This window comes from Peromyscus maniculatus, chromosome 7 (genome assembly GCF_049852395.1).
Source record: "Peromyscus maniculatus bairdii isolate BWxNUB_F1_BW_parent chromosome 7, HU_Pman_BW_mat_3.1, whole genome shotgun sequence".
NCBI lineage: Eukaryota > Metazoa > Chordata > Mammalia > Rodentia > Cricetidae > Peromyscus > Peromyscus maniculatus.
The window spans coordinates 96,632,181-96,649,875 of record NC_134858.1 but is presented as its reverse complement, the minus strand read 5'-3'; the positions used below and the strand labels follow the sequence as shown (position 1 = coordinate 96,649,875).

Sequence of the window (17,695 nt, the reverse complement as noted above, 5' to 3'; positions counted from 1 at the left end):
ATGTTTCATTTCGTTTTGAACCATGTTTGAACCCACGAGCCACTTGTGAGTTAAAATATCACTGAAGTGAGGCTGAAGAGATGACTCTGCATTTAACAGCACTGACTGCTTTTCCAGAAGATCAGGGTTCAGTTCTTACCACCTACATGTTGGTGGCTAACAATCATCTGTAACACTCATTTCAGGTTCTCCAACACCCTCTTTTTGCCCCATGGGTAGTGCATGCAGATGGTTTACAGATAAAATGCAGGCAAAACACTCATAAATATAAACTCAAAATAAACAAAACTTTAAAATATATATCACTCTGGTTTGCTGCATGAATTGCATTGGGTAGTATGTGGAGAGAAATCTCACAGACATTACACAGGGAACCAAGTACCTGTCTTTTGTCCTGGACAATGGTTGCTATTGCCTATGTCAACACCTCTGTGACAAGAGGCCCTGTGGTGGTTTGAAAGAAGATGCCCCCAAAGGGAGCGGCACTGTTAGGAGATGTGGCCTTGTTGGAGGAAGTGTGTCACTGTAGGAATGGGCTTTGAGGTCTCATGTATGCTCAAGATACCATCCAGTGTCTCATTCACTCCCTGTTGCCTTTGGATCAAGATGTAGAATTCTCCAGCACCTTGTCTGCCTGCTGCATGCCACCATACTCCCAGCCGCCATGCTCCCCGCCATAATGATAATGGACTAAACACCTGAAACTGTAAGCTGCCACCTCAAATTAAATGTTCTCCTTTATAAGAGTTGCTGTGGTCATGGTGTCCCACCACAGCAATAGACAGCCCCTTTAACATTGTTAGGAAACCTGATATGGAAATATCATATATATATATATATATATATATATATATATATATATATATATATATATATATACACACACACTCTTGAGACTTTAATTCATTTTGGCACAACACAGTGAAGCATAACTGAATTGTTTTATTTAACATTTTTTTTTTTTTTTGCTTTTTCGAGACAGTGTTTCTCTGCGTAGCTTTGCGCCTTTCCTGGAGCTCACTTGGTAGCCCAGGCTGGCCTCGAACTCACAGAGATCCGCCTGGCTCTGCCTCCCAAGTGCTGGGATTAAAGGCGTGCGCCACCACTGCCCGGCTATTTAAGAATTTTTTAAAATTCATTTTACATACCAGCCACAGATCCCCCTCTCATCCCTTCTCTCGCTCCCCCCAACCGATCCCCCATCCTCTCCTCAAGAAGGGTAAGGGCTCCCATGGGGAGTCAGCAAAGCCTGGTACATTCAAGTGAGGCAGGACCAAGCCCCTCCCTCTGCATCAAGGCTGTACAAAGTGTCCCACCATAGGTAATGGGCTCCTGAAAGCCAGCGCATGCACCAGGGATAGAATCCTGGTCCCATTGCCAGGGGCCTGGCCCCTCAAACAGACCAAGCTACACAACTGTCTCCTGTATGCAGAGGGCGTAGTCTGGTCCCATGAAGGTTCCACAGCTTCGTTCTAAAGTTTGTGAGTTCCTACGAGCTTGGTTCAGTTGTCTCTGTAGATTTTTCCATCATGATCTTGACCCTCCTTGCTCATATAATCCCTCTTCCCTTTCTTTGACTGGACTCCCAGAGCTTGGCCTGGTGCTTGACTATGTGGATCTCTGCATCTGCTTCCATCAGTTATTGGATGAAGGTTCTATGATGACATTTAGGGTATTCACCAATCTGACTACTGGGGTAGGCCAGTTCAGGCACCCTCTCCACTATTGCTAGTAATCTAGGCTAGGGTCATCCTTGTGGATTCCTGGGAATTTCCATAGCACCAGGTTTCTCCCTAACCCCATGTCTCCCTCTATCAAGATATCTCTTTCATTGTTCTCTCACTCCATCCCTCCCTCTACTTGACCATCTTGTTCCCTCACGTTCTCATCCCCCATCCCCTCCCCTCTATATTTTCCCCTCACCCCAGTTTACTCATAGAGATCTCATTTATTTCCCCTTCCCAGGGTGAACCATGCATCCTTCTTAGGCTCCTTCTTGTTACCTGCAGCTGAATGTTTTAAACCTTTTTTGTTTGTTTGTTTTGACAAAGCAATCCTGAAAGCCATTTAAAATTTGTTCTTTTTTAATTAAATTTTTTCATTTATTTTACGTACCAAGCACAGTTTGCTCTCCCTCCTCTCTTCCTGTTCCCTCCCCCCATCTTCCATCTACCCCCCCACTCCTCCTCCATTCAGAAAGGGGCAGGCTGCCCATGGGAGTCAACAAAACATGGCATATCAAGTTGAGGCAGGACCAAGCTCCTCCTCCTGGAATGGGCAAGGCATCCCAGTACGGGGAATAAGTCCCAAAAGCCAGCTCATGCACCAGGGACCAGTCCTGATCCCACTGTTAGGGGCCCCACAAACAGACCAAGCTACACAACTGTCACCCACATACAGAGGGCCTAGGTTGGTCCTATGCAGGCTCCCTAGTTGTTGGTCTAGAGTCTGTGAGCTCCCACTAGCTCAGGCCAGCTGTCTCTGTGGGTTCCCCCATCATGATCTTGACCACCTTTGCTATTACAATTCCTCCTCCCTCTCTTCAGCTGGACTCCCGGAACTCAATCCATTGCTTGGCCATGGATCTCTGCATCTGCTTCCATCAGTTACTGGATGAAGGTTCTAGGATGACAATTAGGGTAGTCACCGATCTGATTACAGGAGAAAGCCAATTCTGGCACCTTCTCTACTATTGCTAGGAGTCTTAGCTGGGGTTCATCCTTGTAGATTCCTGGGAGTTTACCTAGCACCAGGTTTCTCCCTAATCTCAAAATGTCTCCCTCTATCAAGATATCTCTTTCATTACTACCCCCTCTATACTGCCCCCAACTCAACCAACTGGATCCCTCATTTTCCCATCCCCTAACCCCTCCCTTACACACTCCCAAACTCCCAGTTTACCCAGGATATCTCATCTATTTCCCATTCCCAAGGAAATCTCTATGTTCCTCTCTCTCTCTTTTTTTTTTTTTTTTTTTTGGTTTTTCGAGACAGGGTTTCTCTGTGTAGCTTTGCGCCTTTCCTGGGACTCACTTGGTAGCCCAGGCTGGCCTCAAACTCACAGAGATCCACCTGGCTCTGCCTCCCAAGTGCTGGGATTAAAGGCGTGTGCCACCACCGCCCGGCTCTATGTTCCTCTTAGGGTCCTCCTTGTTACCTTGCTTCTCTGGGGCTGTGGATTGTAGCCTGGTTATCCTTTGTTTTACAGCTAATATCCACTTATGAGTGAGTACATACCATATTTGTCTTTCTGAGTCTGGGTTTCCTCACTCAAGATGATATTTTTTTAAGATTTATTTATTTTATGTATATGAGTGCTCTGTCTTCATGCATACCAGAAGAGGGGATCAGACCCCACTACAGATGGTTATGAGCCATCCCGTGGGTGCTGGGAATTGAACCCAGAACCTCTGGAAGAGCAGCCAGTGCTCTTAACCACTGAGCCATCTCTCCAGCCCCCTGGATGATATTTTCTAGTTCCATCCATTTACCTGCAAATTTCATGATGTCATTGGTTTTTTTTTAACCTCTGAGTAATATTCCACTGTGTAAATGTACCACATTTTCTTTATCCATTCTTCAGTTGAGAGGCATCTAGGTTATTTCCAGGTTCTGGCTATTACAAATAATGCTGCTTTGAACATAGTTGGGCAAGTGTCCTTGTGGTATGATTGAGCATCCTTTGGGTATATACCCAAGATTGGTATAGCTGAGTTTTGAGGTGTATTGATTCCCAATTTTCTGAGAAACCACCATACTAATCCCCAAAGTGGCTGTACAAGTTTGCCTTCCCACCAGCAGTGGAGGAGTGTTCCCCTTACTCTCCACATCCTTTCAACATAGGCTGTCATTAGCGTTTTTTTTTTTTTTTTTGGTTTTTTCGAGACAGGGTTTCTCTGTGTAGCTTTGTGCCTTTCCTGGAGCTCACTTGGTAGCCCAGGCTGGCCTCGAACTCACAGAGATCCGCCTGGCTCTGCCTCCCGAGTGCTGGGATTAAAGGCGTGCGCCACCACGCCCGGCTCTAGCGTTTTTGATCTTAGCCATTCTGACAGATGTAAGATGGTATCTCAGAGTCATTTTGATTTGCATTTCCCTGGTGACTAAGGATGTTGAACAATTCTTCAAATATTTCTTGGCCATTTGTAATTCTTCTGTTGAGAATTCTCTGTTTAAATCTGTTCCCCATTTTTAAATTTGATTATTTGGTATTTTGATATCTAGTGTCTGGAGTTCTTTTATATTTTGGAGATCAGCCCTCTGTCAGAGGTGGGGTTGATGAAGATCTTTTCCCATTCTGTAGGCTGCCGTTTTATCTTGTTAACAGTGTCCTTTGCTTTACAGAAGCTTTTCAGTTTCAGGAGGCTCCACTTATTGATTTTTGCTCTCAGTGTCTGTGCTACTGGTGATATATTTAGGAAATGGTCTCCTGTGACAATGCATTCAAGACTACTTCCTACTTTCTCTTCTATCAGATTCAGTGTAACTGGTTTTATAATGAGGACTTTGATCCACTTGGACTTAAGTTTTGTGCATGGCGATAGATATGGATCTATTTGCAATCTTCTACATGTTGACATCCAGTTATGCCAGCACCATTTGTTGAAGAAGCTTTCTTTTTTCCATTGTATAATTTTTGGCTTCTTTGTAAAAAAAAAAAAAAAATCAGGTGTTCGTAGGTGTGTGGATTTACATCAGGGTCTAAAATTTGATTCTATTGGTCCACATGTCTATTTTTATGCCAGTACCACACTGTTTTTATTACTATAGCTCTATAGTAGAGCTTGAAGTCAGGGATGATGATACCTCTGGAAGTTCCTTTATTATACAGGATTGTTTTAGCTATCATGTTTTTTTTTTTTTTTGTTGTTGTTCTTTCATATGAGTTGAATGTAAGTGAAATCCAAGAGAGTCTGTTTAAGGGGTATCAGGGATTTATTAAGATATGAAATGGGGGAAATACACTCATGAATATAGGATAGGGTAAATCTAGTTGCAGAGTCTTTGGAAAGCTGGGAACTGATCACATGCTGCTTCACACCACCTGACTTGGTCTTCACCACCTGAGTTCTGAGCCCTTCTTTCTCTTCCCTTTTAAGAGGCCTCATAGGCAGACAAGAAGCACCACCTCTACTGGGCCGGGTAGCCCAAGGTCACTGATGGAGTGAATAGCCGCTACACTTGAGTATTGCTCTTTCGAGGTCTGTGAAGAATAGTGTTGGAATTTTGATGGAGATTGCATTAAATATGTAGATTGCTTTTGGTAAGATTGCCATTTTTACTATGTTAACCCTACCAATCCAAGAGCATGGGAGATCCTTCCATTTTCTGAGATCTTCTTCAATTTCTTTCTTCAAAGACTTAAAGTTCTTGTCATACAGATCTTTCACTTGTTTGGTTAGAATCACCTCAAGATATTTTATATTTTTCATGGCTATTGTAAAGGGTGATGTTTCTCTGATTTCTTTCTCAGCCCATTTGTCATTTGTATAGAGGAGGGCTACTGATTTTTTTTTTCTTGAGTTAATCTTGTATCCAGCCACATTACTGAAGGAATTTATCAGCTGTAGGAGTTCCCTGGTAGAATTTTTGGGGTCACTTATGTATACTATCATATCATCTTCAAATAGAGAAAGTTTGAGTTCTTCCTTTCTCATTTGTATCCCCTTGATCTTCTGTAGCAGGAATCTTAAAAGTTCTTATTAATAAAATCAAACCCGAGGCCGGTTATTGGGGTGAATACTGGAAGGTCAGAGAGACAGAACAAGCCACAGCTATCTCACCTCGCCGGATCCTCAGTTGGTCTTGTCTCCTCAGACTGGAGGCCTCTGAGTCCTCATCCGGAATGGGTCTCAGCTGAACTGTGCTGCCTGAAAGCCTGAAGCTTAACCAGGCCAAATGCTTAACCAGCCAAAAGCTTGCAGTTTCTATATATATATATATCTGTTTTCTACCACCTTATATATCTTTCTGTTTTCTACCACCACTCCCTGGGATTAAAGGCTGGCTTTCTGGGATTAAAGGCATGTGTCACCATGCTTGGCTATTTCCAATGTGGCCTTGAACTCACAGAGATCCAGAGGGATTCCTATCTCTGGAATGCTAGGATTAAAGGTGTGAGTGCCACCATTTTCTAGCCTTTGTATCTAGTGGCTGTCTGTTCTCTGACCCCAGATAAATTTATTAGAATACACAATATTTTGGGGAACACAATACCACCACAATCTTCTTTTGTTGCCTTATTGTTCTAGCTAGAACTTCGAGTAGTACATTGAATAGATATGGAGAGAGTGGACAGTCTTGTCTTGTTCCTGATTTTAGTGGAATTGCTTTGAGTTTTTCTCCATTTAATTTGATATTGGCTGTCAGATTGCTTTTATTATGTTTAGGTATGTTTATTGTGTCCCTTATCTCTCCAGAACCTTTATCATGAAGGGGTGTTGGATTTTGCCAAAGGCTTTTTTTTTTTTTTTTGTCAAAGCATCTAATGAGATGATCATGTGCCTTTTCCTTTCTGTTTGTTTATATGGTGGATTATATTGACAGATTTTCGTATGTTGAACTATCCTTGCATCGCTGGGATGAAGTCTATTTGATCATGGTGGATGATTTTTTTGATGTGTTCTTGGATTTGGTTTGCCAGTATTTAATTGAGTATTTTTACATCAATGCTCACGAGGGAGATTGATCTATAATTCTTTCTTTGTTGCATCTTTATGTGGTTTGGGTATCAGGGTAACTGTGGCCTTTTAGAAAGAATTTGGCAATGTTCCTTCTGTTTCTATTGTGTGGAACAATTTGAGGAGTATTGGTATCTTCTTTGAAATTCTGATAGAGTTCTGTGCAGAAACCATCTGGCCCTGGGCTTTTTTTTGGTTGGAAGACTTTTAATGCCCATTTCTATTTCCTTGGGGGTTACAGGTCTATTTAAATTGTTTATTTGGTCATGATTTTTGATATGTGGTAACTATCAAGAAAATTGTCCATTTTTTAAAGATTTTTTTCAATTTTGTGGAGTACAGGTATTTGAAGTATGACCTGATGATTCTCTGGATTTCCTCAGTGTCTGTTGTTATGTCCCCCATTTTTCTGATTTTGTTAATTTGGAAATTCTCTCTCTGCTTTTTTGTTGGTTGGGATAAGCGTTTGTCTATCTTGTTGATTTTCTCAAAGAACCAACTCTGTTTCATTGATCTTTGTATTGTTCTCTTTTTTTCTATTTGATTGATTTCAGCCTGGAGTTTGAGTATTTCCTGTCATCTACTCCTCCTCAGTGACTTTGCTTCTTTTTGTTCTAGAGCTATTAGGTGTGCTGTTAAGTTGCTAGTGTGTGATTTCTCCAAATTCTTTATATAGGCACTGAGTGCTATGAACTTCTCTCTTAGCACTGCTTTCATAGTGTCCCGTCAGTTTGGGTATGTTGTGGATTCATTTTCATTGAATTCTAGGAAGTCTTTAATTTATTTCAATTTCTTCCTTGACTCAGTGGTGATTCAGTTGAGAGTTGTTCAGTTTCCTTGAGTTTGTAGGTTTTCTGTGGTTTGTGTTGTTGTTAAATTCTAACTTTAACCCATAGTGAAATGATAAGATACAGCGGGTAATTACAATTTTTTGTTATCTGTTGAGGTTTGCTTTATGACCAAGTATATGGTCAGTTTTACAAAAGGTTCCATGAGGTGCTGGGAAGAAGGTATATTCTTTTGTGTTTGAGTAAAATGTTCTGTAGATGTCTATTAAGTCCATTTGAATCATATCATCTGCTAGTTCTGCTGTTTCTTTGTTAAGTTTCTGTCTGGCAGACCTGTCCATTGGTGAGAATGGGGTGTTGAAGTCTCCCACTACTAATGTGTGAGGCTTGATGTGTGAGTTAAGCTTTAGTAATTTTCTTTTACAAATGTGGGTGCCCTTGTATTTGGGGCATAGATGTTCAGAATTGAGACTTAATCTAGATGGGTTTTTCCTTTGATGAATATGAAATGTCCTTTTCCATCTCTTGATTAATTTTAGTTTGAAGTCTATTTTGTTACATGTTAGGATAGCTACACCAGCTTGCTTCTTAGGTCCATTTGATTGGAAGATCTTTTCCCAACCTGTTACATCTGTCTTTGAAGTTGAGGTGTGTTTCTTGTACCCACAGAAGGATAGATCCTGTTTTCCTATCCACTTTGTTAGCCTGTGTCTTTTTATAGGTGAATTAAGTCTATTGATATTAAGTGATATTAATGGCCAGTGATTGTTAATTGCTGTTATTTTTTGTTTTGGTGATGGTGGTGCTAGTGTGTGTGTGTGTGTTTCCCTTCTTTGGGTTTTGCTGGGGTAAGATTAACTATTGCCTGTGTTTTTGTGGATGTAGCTAACTTCCATAGGTTGGAGTTTTCCTTATAGTACTTTCTGTAGGGCTGGATTTGTGGTTAGATATTGTTTAAATCTTGTTTTTTCATGAAATATCTTGTTTTCTCTTCTTATGGTGACTGAAAGTTTTGCTGGGTATAGTAGTCTGGGCTGGCATTCGTGGTCCCTTAATGCCTGCAAAATGTCTGTCCAGGACCTTCTGGCTTTCAGAGTCTCCATTGGGAAGTTGGTTGTAATTCTGATGGGTCTGCCTTTATATGCTGCTTGGCTTTTTTTCCTTTGCAGCTTTTAATATTCTCTCTTTATTCTGTATGTTTAGTGTTTTGATTATTATGTGGCAAGGGGACATTTTTTTCCCTTTTGTTCAGCCTATTTAGCATTCTGTAAGCTTCTTGTGCCTTTATAGGCATGTCCTTCTTTAGGTTGGGAAAGTTTTCTTCTATGATTTTGTTGAATATGTTTTCTATGCCTTTGAGCTGGGATTCTTCTTCTTCTTCTATCCCTATTATTCTTAGGTTTGGTCTTCTCATGGTGTCCCAGATTTCCTGTATGTTTTGTGTTAGGAGTTTATTGGATTTAACATTTTCTTTGACTGATGAATCTATTTCCTCTATCAAAGCTTCAATACCTGAGATTCTCTCTTCCATCTCTTGTATTCTGTTGGTGATGCTTGCATCTATAGTTCCTGTTAGCTTTCCCAGATTTTGCATTTCCAGAATTCCCTCAGTTTGTGTTTTCGTTATTGTTTCTATTTCAATTTTCAAGTCTTGAACCCTTTCCTTCACCTGTTCATTTTTTTTTCTTGTCTTTCTTAGCTTTCTTTAAGGGATTTATTGATTTCTTCCAATTTTTTGTTTGTCTTTCCCTCAGTTTCTTTAATGGATTTTTTTCACTTCTCTTTAAGGGCCTCTATCATCTTCGTAAAGTTATTTTTAAGGTCATTTTCTTGTGTTTCAGCTGCATTGGAATGTTCAGGTCTTGCTGTTGTAGGATCACTGGGTTCTGGTGGTGCCATCTTGCTCTTTCAGTTGCTGAATGTATTCTTACACTGGCAGTTACTCATCTGTTCTTCCAACTGCTGTGGGTTGCACCTGTGTGTATGTAGTCTGCTGAGGTTGCAGGGGAGGGCTGGCTATAGGGAAGATGTTCAGGTGCATGGGGTTGGGTGGCAGAGTGGGACTTGTAGGGACAGAGTCCAGTGGATGGCTGGGTGGTGGTGCAGCCTGGAGGCAGGACTCTCACCTACTTGCTGGTGGAAAGTCATCTTTCTTAAAGTCTCGTCTCTCAAAAATAACTGGTATGAACAGCCTCACGCCCATCCTTTCAGATAAGTGTACATACACATGTGCTCTTCTTAAGGCAGTATTAAGTTAAATTAAAAATTAATTGGATTAATTTTGAAAAAGGTTCATACCCCAGACTGACCTCAAACATCCTATGTTAGCTGGGGATGACTTCGGACCTGTGATCCTCTTGCCTCTGTTTCCTGAGGGCTGGGATTGCAGGTGTGAACCACCACACCTAGTTCTATTCAGTGTAAGACACAGAACCCAGGTGTTGTGTTAGGCGGGCATTCTCCCAGCTGAGCTACACACCCAGCCTGGAAGGCAGTCTTTTAAAAACAAAAGCATTTCTGAGTATCAAATATGAAGGAGTGAAAGATATGTTTTGAGAACTAAGGTGTATTTTCTTCTGATGACTGGAAGTGGGGTGAGAACGGAACATAAATCAGGAAAGTTTGGGCTTTTACATGTTTAATGTTTAACAGAGATAATTAAATTTTTGTTTGAGTCTATAAAATAAAAACTGTGGTGACATACAGAAGCCAGGACATTTCCTTGTTAGTTAGAAAAGTATCTGTTCTCATATACATGTATATGTTTTTAATATTTACATTTTACTTATTTGTGTGTATGTGTTGCACTTGTGCATGTATGTGCTACAGCACACTTGTGGAAGTCAGAGAACAGTTTGCAAGAGTTATTTCTTTCCTTTCACCACATGGGTTCTGGGATCCATTTCTGGTTGTCAGGATTGGTGGTAAGTGCCCACCCATTGAATCATCTCACAGCCTTCATTTATGTATTTGTATCTCTGTATTTGGGGGCTGTATCCTCATTCACTTTAGGTGACCTTTTCATACTGGAGTATACTTAGAAATTCAATCTTCTCTTGAAACATAAAATACTCATTCCTAGAGAAGTTAAATACTGGCAATAAACTGTAATTTGTAAGAAAGCTGTTGAAATTTCAGGGGTCTATTCTGGCACATTAGTGCATTTTTCAGAATCCCCATTCCAGGAATTGAACTTAGGGGGAACTCATTGAGTATTTTTATAAGTGACCAAATGTACGTTGAGATACCAGCTCTCTTCAATACGAAAACAGCTACAATAGAATACAGAGGAATCTAAAATTCCTCCTATCTCAATTGGGCTAATGATTTAAAGCTTCACCAGGATAAGTGTTTTTAAAAATCCCAAGGGTACAAGGTAGTTTTGAAAGACGACATAACCATCATGAGCTGTGATAAAACTCTTCCGGTGAGTTTCACCATAACAGTTATTAAGATAAAGAAAATCCAAGCCAGAATATGCCAAGTACCATATGGCTAGTACAGGTAGAGGCAATAAACAGTTACAGGAAGTGAGCATGGGTGGGTCAATTGCCCTAGCACTGGATGTAGAGATGAAACTGAGTTATTAGAAATAACAGAATATTTACCTAGTAACAGCACCTGTGATTAAGTGTACTTAATAGCTTTCTACTCTGGCTGTCTTCCAGAACTTGCATCAGCAAGGGTACAGAAGCATTGCTGCATCTTCTCACATCAGGAAGCACAAGATATCCATGGCTTCTGAAGGCTGTCTTTTTTTTTTTTTTTTTTTTTTTTTTTTTTTTTTTTTTTTTTTTTGTCGGGTGGTAGTGAGGGTGGAGGGTGTTGAAACAGCCTCAGTAGTCCTGGAACTCACTAAGTAGACTAGGTTGGCCTCAGACTCACGGAGATCCACATGCCACTGCTTCCTGAGTGCTGGGATTAAAGGCGTGTGCCACCACTTCCTGCTCTAAATTTTCACTGTGAAATTTCTGTTTTGTCTATTATTACTGTATGTGCTGATTTGAATGAGAATGGTTCCCATGGGTTCATATATTTGAATATGTGGTCCTAGTGGGTGGAACTGTTTGGGAAGGGTTAGAAGGTATAACCTTGTTGAAGTAGGGTACACCACGGTGGACAGGCTTTGAGATTTCAGAAGATTTGTGCCATTCCCAATGTGCACTCTACCTCCTGGTTGTGGATCAAGATGTGAACTCTCAGGGCTGGAGATGTCTCAGTGGTAAAGAGCAATAGTTCTTTCAGAAGACTAGGATTTGATTTTCAACACCCACTTGATGGCACACAACTCTCTGTAAATCTCCAGTCCCAGGGAATCTGATGTCTTCTCTGGCTTTTGAGGGCACTACATGCATACGGGAACATGCTTCTAATCCCAGCACTCAGGAGGAAGAAGCAGGCAGATCTCTGAGTGTTTAAGGCCAGCCTGGTCTACAGAGGGAGTTCCAGAAGAGCCAGGGCTACACAGAGAAAGCCTGTCTCAAACAACAACAACAGCAACAACAGCAAAAAAGTATGGAATTAAATTTCATAAAAAGTTAGAATTAAGGTCTATTTGGTAGAAAATGCATCAAAATTCCCTTTATAAGCCTTGCTTCCAAGGAATCCCTGCCCAGGCAGGGCAGAGCCCAGGGAGGGTGAGGCCCTTGACCTTCAAGAACCCACCTGTATACAAGTGTGTTTTTTTTTTTTGTGTGTGTGTATGTGTGTGTGTGCACACGCGTGCGCGTGCGAGCTCGTACGCAAATGCACATGCAAGGTAGTGGTGGTGGTGGAGAGAAGGATTTGACCCTGGGGTGTCTTATGGTCTATATTACCTTATTTTTGGAAACACACACAAACAGAAAAACCATTTTCCCATCTCCCCTACATTCTCTTGAATTCTTTGTCCCATCCCCACCTTAGAAATTTACTTCATTCTTAAAATAAAACGGAAATGGAAATTAGCAAAGTGAAATTTGAGTTGTTTGTTGGAGGTCAAGCTTGGTAATAAAAGCCAGTGGCTAAATTATTGTATATGGCTATTTTTTAATTTAATTAAAAATCAATATCAGATATATATGGTATCACGGGCAAAGAATTGATTTCAGAAAATACCCTTAGGATATAGTGTTTGCCTCCCATGCTGGGGTCGAATGGTTCCATTCCCAGAAAGAAATTTAAAGAAGTATTAGTGTGAGTACTTTAGAACATCCAAAACCCCAGAAACAAACCTTGGGAGACAAGAACAGGGAGATCAGGAGTTCAAGGCCAGCCTGCTGCATGGGGAGTACTAGGCCAGTCTGTGGAAAAGGCAAATTCCAGGCTAGGCTGGACCCATGAAACCATGTCTCTCAGACATGATTAGTTTATCCTCAAAGGTCGTCAGGGGTGGAAAAGAAACCTTTCAAAATTCAAAACTTGGTTTGTGTTGAAAATGGAAATTAAGCATAGTCCTGCTTAATTTGTAAGTGGCATCTTTGATATTTTTCCTTCTCGTTCTATTATTTTGTTATGCCCTGTGATTGACACCTGAAACCAGTTTTACTCTTTATGACTCTCTCTCTCTCTCTCTCTCTCTCTCTCTCTCTCTCTCTCTCTCTCTCTCTCTCTCTCTCTCTCTTCCCTCTCCTCTCTCTTTACCTTCCCCTGTGGGAGGAGCTCATCCTCATATAGGCCAGACAAACACTAGAGCTAAGGGCCAAGCCCAGCCCCTTATTGGGCCTGTTTGTTTGTTTGATTATTTACTTACTTACTTATTTCTTTGTTTATATCTAACAGGGGTCAGGTAATCCATCTGGCCTACTGGAGATGTAGGCCTAAGATCCTGATGGCTGAGGTTACCAGGCTTTCTCATTTATTTTCATTGAATGTTTCTTTCCGCTTAAATAGTATATCATTGGATTTACTACGTTGCTCTATGGATATCCACTGGAAAACTCTGTTAAATGAGAGGAAGACAGTCATGTGATGATCCTGTCTGCCCTGTTGAGTGATCTTCTTGGAAAAGTTCTCCCAAAAGACTTCCCTCTGTCTATTTCTCTCCTCCCCCTACCAACTAGACAAAATACTGGGTTTCCTCAGGACATTCTCACACATGTGTAAAATAGACCTTGATTTCATTCATGCCCCACAACCCTCTCCTCTTGCTGGCTCTGTTCCTTTTCCTATTTATCCCTCAAAGTACTCTAAGGACTTTAGAAATACTTTCAGCATTTCTTTTCAGCAAGAGTGTCATGTACCCAACCCAACTGGCCCAAAACACACTATGCAGTGAGGATAACCTTGGACTTCTGATTGACTATCTCTACCTCCCAAAGGCTGGGGTGCATGTACCAACACCTTCCTTCTCCTGCTGTGCTGGGGGTCTTTCCACCTCTAAAGAACCAGATTCAGACTGTATCCTACCACCTCAAATGATTCAATCAAGAAAAATCCCTCACAGGTGTACTGGACCTCTGGGGGTTTAGTTAATTCCAGACGTAATCATGATGACAACCAACACTAGACACCACACACTCCCTGTAGAAGAAGTTCTTAACCTCTGTGTTTTTTTCCTTCTTTTATGTTAAACCTTTATTTATTTATATTTCATTGGCTTATGTGCAAGTTTGTAGACCTTTTTTAGTGTACATGCACTTGGGGCATAGAAGAGCCTGGAGAGAAGAGGGTGTTAGAGATCTTCTGGAACTGTAGTTACAGGTGGTTAAGTGCCATCTTGTGGGTGCCGCAAGAGCAGACAGTCCTTCTAAGTGAATGGTTCACCACCGTCCTAATGCTGGGACCTTCACATTTTGAGGACCCACAATCCTAAAATTATTTCTGTTGCTACTTCATAGCTGTAATTTTACTACTGTAATGAACTACTTTGTAAATATCTGCTCTGCAGTATGCCTGACATGGGACCTCTGACCCCTCAAAGTGGCCTCTCCCCATGGGTTGAGAATCACTACTCTAAGGGCTGAACCATCTCTCAGGTCCCTCTTTACTTTTTGATCTCTTTGACACTGTCCCTTACAGCCCCATTGCCCTTGAACTTCCTGTGTAGCTGTGTGTGGGCTCCAACTCCTGATCCAGCTGCCCTCACCTGGATTACGGGCATGCACAGCCACACTCAGTTGCTCCTCATAGTTTCACATGTTACCTTTCCCAGTTTACCTCTCTGTCAGGTTTACCAAAGGTCAGTGTGGCCAGTGTTGACCTGAACCCTTCCTATTCTTCTCTCAGTGTCCTCCCTGCTGCTGTTGGAAGCATGGGCCACCACACCCAGCACAATTGAACCTCATATCTGGATGGAATGGATTATTAAAACCACCAGATAGTTATTCAATTTCTTCTTCATGGGAAATATGATGGTCATGTCATATCTTACTAAAAAGATTACCTTTTCCCACTGAATCCCACCACTTCCAGTATTTGTGTGTGTGTGTGTGTGTGTGTGCATTCCTTTGTTCTAAAACTTTTTCAATTTTTAAAGATACCTGTTTCTCTAATATGGGTAAATATAAGAAATTTCACATAATATACATTTTAATATATTTTGTATTTTTGATGATACATTTGGTATTGGTTTATATTGGGTGTGGCCTAGGGAATGTGACACTCTCCATTTCACTAGTAGGCTGATTTTCAACCAATTTGTGTGTCTACACAGTCCCCCAGAATGTTTATCGTTTAATTGTGCTCTTTCCCAAATACAATATCTCTCTCTCTCTCTCTCTTTCTCTCTCTCTCTCTCTCTCTCTCTCTCTCTCTCTCTCTCTCTCTCTCTCTCTCAAAAACTCCTTTACACAGCCTCACATACCGGGGTCCACAAATTTTATTAATTTATAAGTGAAGTTGGAATTACAGACATTGCTCTGGAGAAGTGCATTTCAAAAGTAAAGTCATGAAACCGGAGGGGTTTTTTTGTTAGAGAGCAAGCTCCAGTTCACAGAGATCTGGGAGCTTCTGGTTTTTCAGGGCTGGAGACAAAGGCATATGGCAGCTCTCCTGCCCCAACTGCTTCCTTCAGTAGCTGTCTTTTTCTTTGTTTGGTTTGTGTTCTGAGGTGGTGTTTACCTGTACAGCCTTGGTTGTCCTGAGGAGAAAGACTGTTCCAGCAGCTTAAGGGATGGCTCTGAAGAAGCAGAGAAGTGTGATACACTCAGGGCTAGGAATCATCTTCTCCCACTGAGGTATTTGTCAGTTTCTAGAGGAGCAGTTTGATCCATCTAGAAGGACCAAGGCAAGGACAAGTCTCCATTCAGTCTACATCTGTTGACATGAGTGAGCACTTGCTAGCAGAAGCTTGTGTCTGTACCACACTGGGAAGTGGTGGTCTCCTCATACTATCTCCTATCTTCAGCCTGGAGCCGGCCAGTGAGTGGCAGCAGATGCTCAGTGTCATGCACAGGTTTCTCTCTCCAGATATCACAGGAAGTTTGAGCATCACTACTCCAGATCAGACAATTCAGGAAGCCCAAGGGGAAACTGTCCATCTGCCCTGCATGTTCACTCTTACCCCTGAGGACCAAGGACCACTGGACATCGAGTGGCTTCGGCTTTCAGGACCTAATGAGGCGAGGGACCATGTGGTGAGTGTGCCCTGTGACTGCTCATTTTCACGAGGTAAATTTGGTATTATGGCTGCAAGCCCCACTGCCCAGGCTTGTGCATATGTATAGAATAATCCAAGATTTTGTAAGTGTTGTAGAATATTATTATTTTTTTGTAGAATATTATTTTAAGGTGTGCTATTTTTTTTTTTATTTTGGATTTAACTCTGTGAAGCTATGTTACTGTGTCTGGCTAGAACACCTGATGGTCTAATAAAGAGCAGGATGGCCAAGAGGGAGGCACAAGAAAAGATGGGTGGGGCTGGCAGGCAGAAAGAATTAATAGAAGGAGAAATCTGGTAGGAGAGGATAAGGAGCAAGAGAACTAGGAGAGGAGGACACTAGAGGCCAGCCACCCAGCCACCCAGCCAGCCACTGAGTAAGAGTGAGAGTAAGTTTACAGAAGTATGAAAAGGAAAAAAGGCCAGAGGCAAAAGGTAGATGAGATAATTTAAAGATAAGAAAATCTGGCTAGAAACAAGCCAAGCTAAGGCCAGGCAAACATAAGAATACATCTCAGTGTGTGATTTGTTTGGGAGCTGGGTGGTGGGCCTCCCAAAAGAGTAATGAGTAATAAAACAACCAACAACACATAAGAGAAAGGGGCCATCAGATTTCTTGAAGGCTTCAGGGGACAAAAGGAAGTTCTGGAAGTTCTGAGAATCTGGACTTGAAAGTGTGTAACAGGAGGCGAGAAACAAGAGGGGTGTGCTGAGTTGGCTGGACAGCAAGGGTGTGTGTGGAATGTGTGTGTGCCAGGGTCACTGGACTCTGTCAGAAGTGACAGTCAGTGTCCTCTGTCTTTGAGTCCAGTGTCCTTCCAGCTCACCATGTTGCCAGCCTGGTCTCACAGTCCAGGGCCCAGTCATCCTCCTCCTTCACCCTCCCCTCCTCACTTCCGGTCTACAAGTGGACCTCACTGCACCTGGCCCTGGTAGGATTTTAAGATTTACATGGGCTCCTACAACCAGCAAAGCAGTCATGAGATGTACACAGTATGATGATCGTCTACATTACCACAGTCTGTTCTCCTCATTATTGGTGAAATTATTAAGGCCACTCCCCTTAGTTAAAAGGAAGATTTATTTAGTGGGCAACTTACAAAAAGGGAAAGGTAGGTCGCAGGGTCTGGGGAAGGTGTATCGCAATCCAGCGGTGTTCTCTGGAGCTCTGCTTGGTCCACCTCCACCGTTCAGGGTCCTGGAACTGCGAGAGCGCTCGCCCATCCAGATCTCGGGTCTCCAGGTGCCTCCCCTGGCCCACCTCATAGGCGTGACAGTTGCCTGAGTCTCAATGGGGGTTGGAACTTCCAGATCCAAGCTGGAATGTCTACCCACCACACCTCACTGCAAGTTAATTCTTACAGCTAATTTCTTGAAAAGCAAAGGAAAAGCTGAGCATGGTGGCACCTGCCTGCAAGCCTTCTCTGTGTAGGTAGGCTGAGGCAGGGGGATTGAGTTTGAGGCCAGCTTGGGCTACATAGCAAATTCTAGGTCAGCCTGAGCTGCACAGTAAAACCCCCTAGCAAGTAAGCAAACAAAGAACAAGCAAAAATTTAATGTCTCTAAAATATCAGTGTTAAACTATAGAAATCATGTAAAACCTCGCTGGGGAAGTTTTTCTAACCCAAGTGATCAGAGCCAAATTAAGAACA

The 17,695-nt window shown here is 42.0% G+C and overlaps 1 protein-coding gene across 1 annotated transcript in view; it reads left to right on the top strand.

Annotated features, from left to right (window-relative positions):
* LOC102907200 (coxsackievirus and adenovirus receptor homolog) overlaps positions 1-17,695 on the top strand; it is a 46,322-nt gene that overhangs the window by 11,803 nt on the left and 16,824 nt on the right. Inside the window, exon 2 of the mRNA XM_006975147.4 lies at positions 15,854-16,020. Coding sequence (XP_006975209.2) covers positions 15,854-16,020 — 167 coding nt within the window. The remainder of the gene's footprint in view (positions 1-15,853; positions 16,021-17,695) is intronic.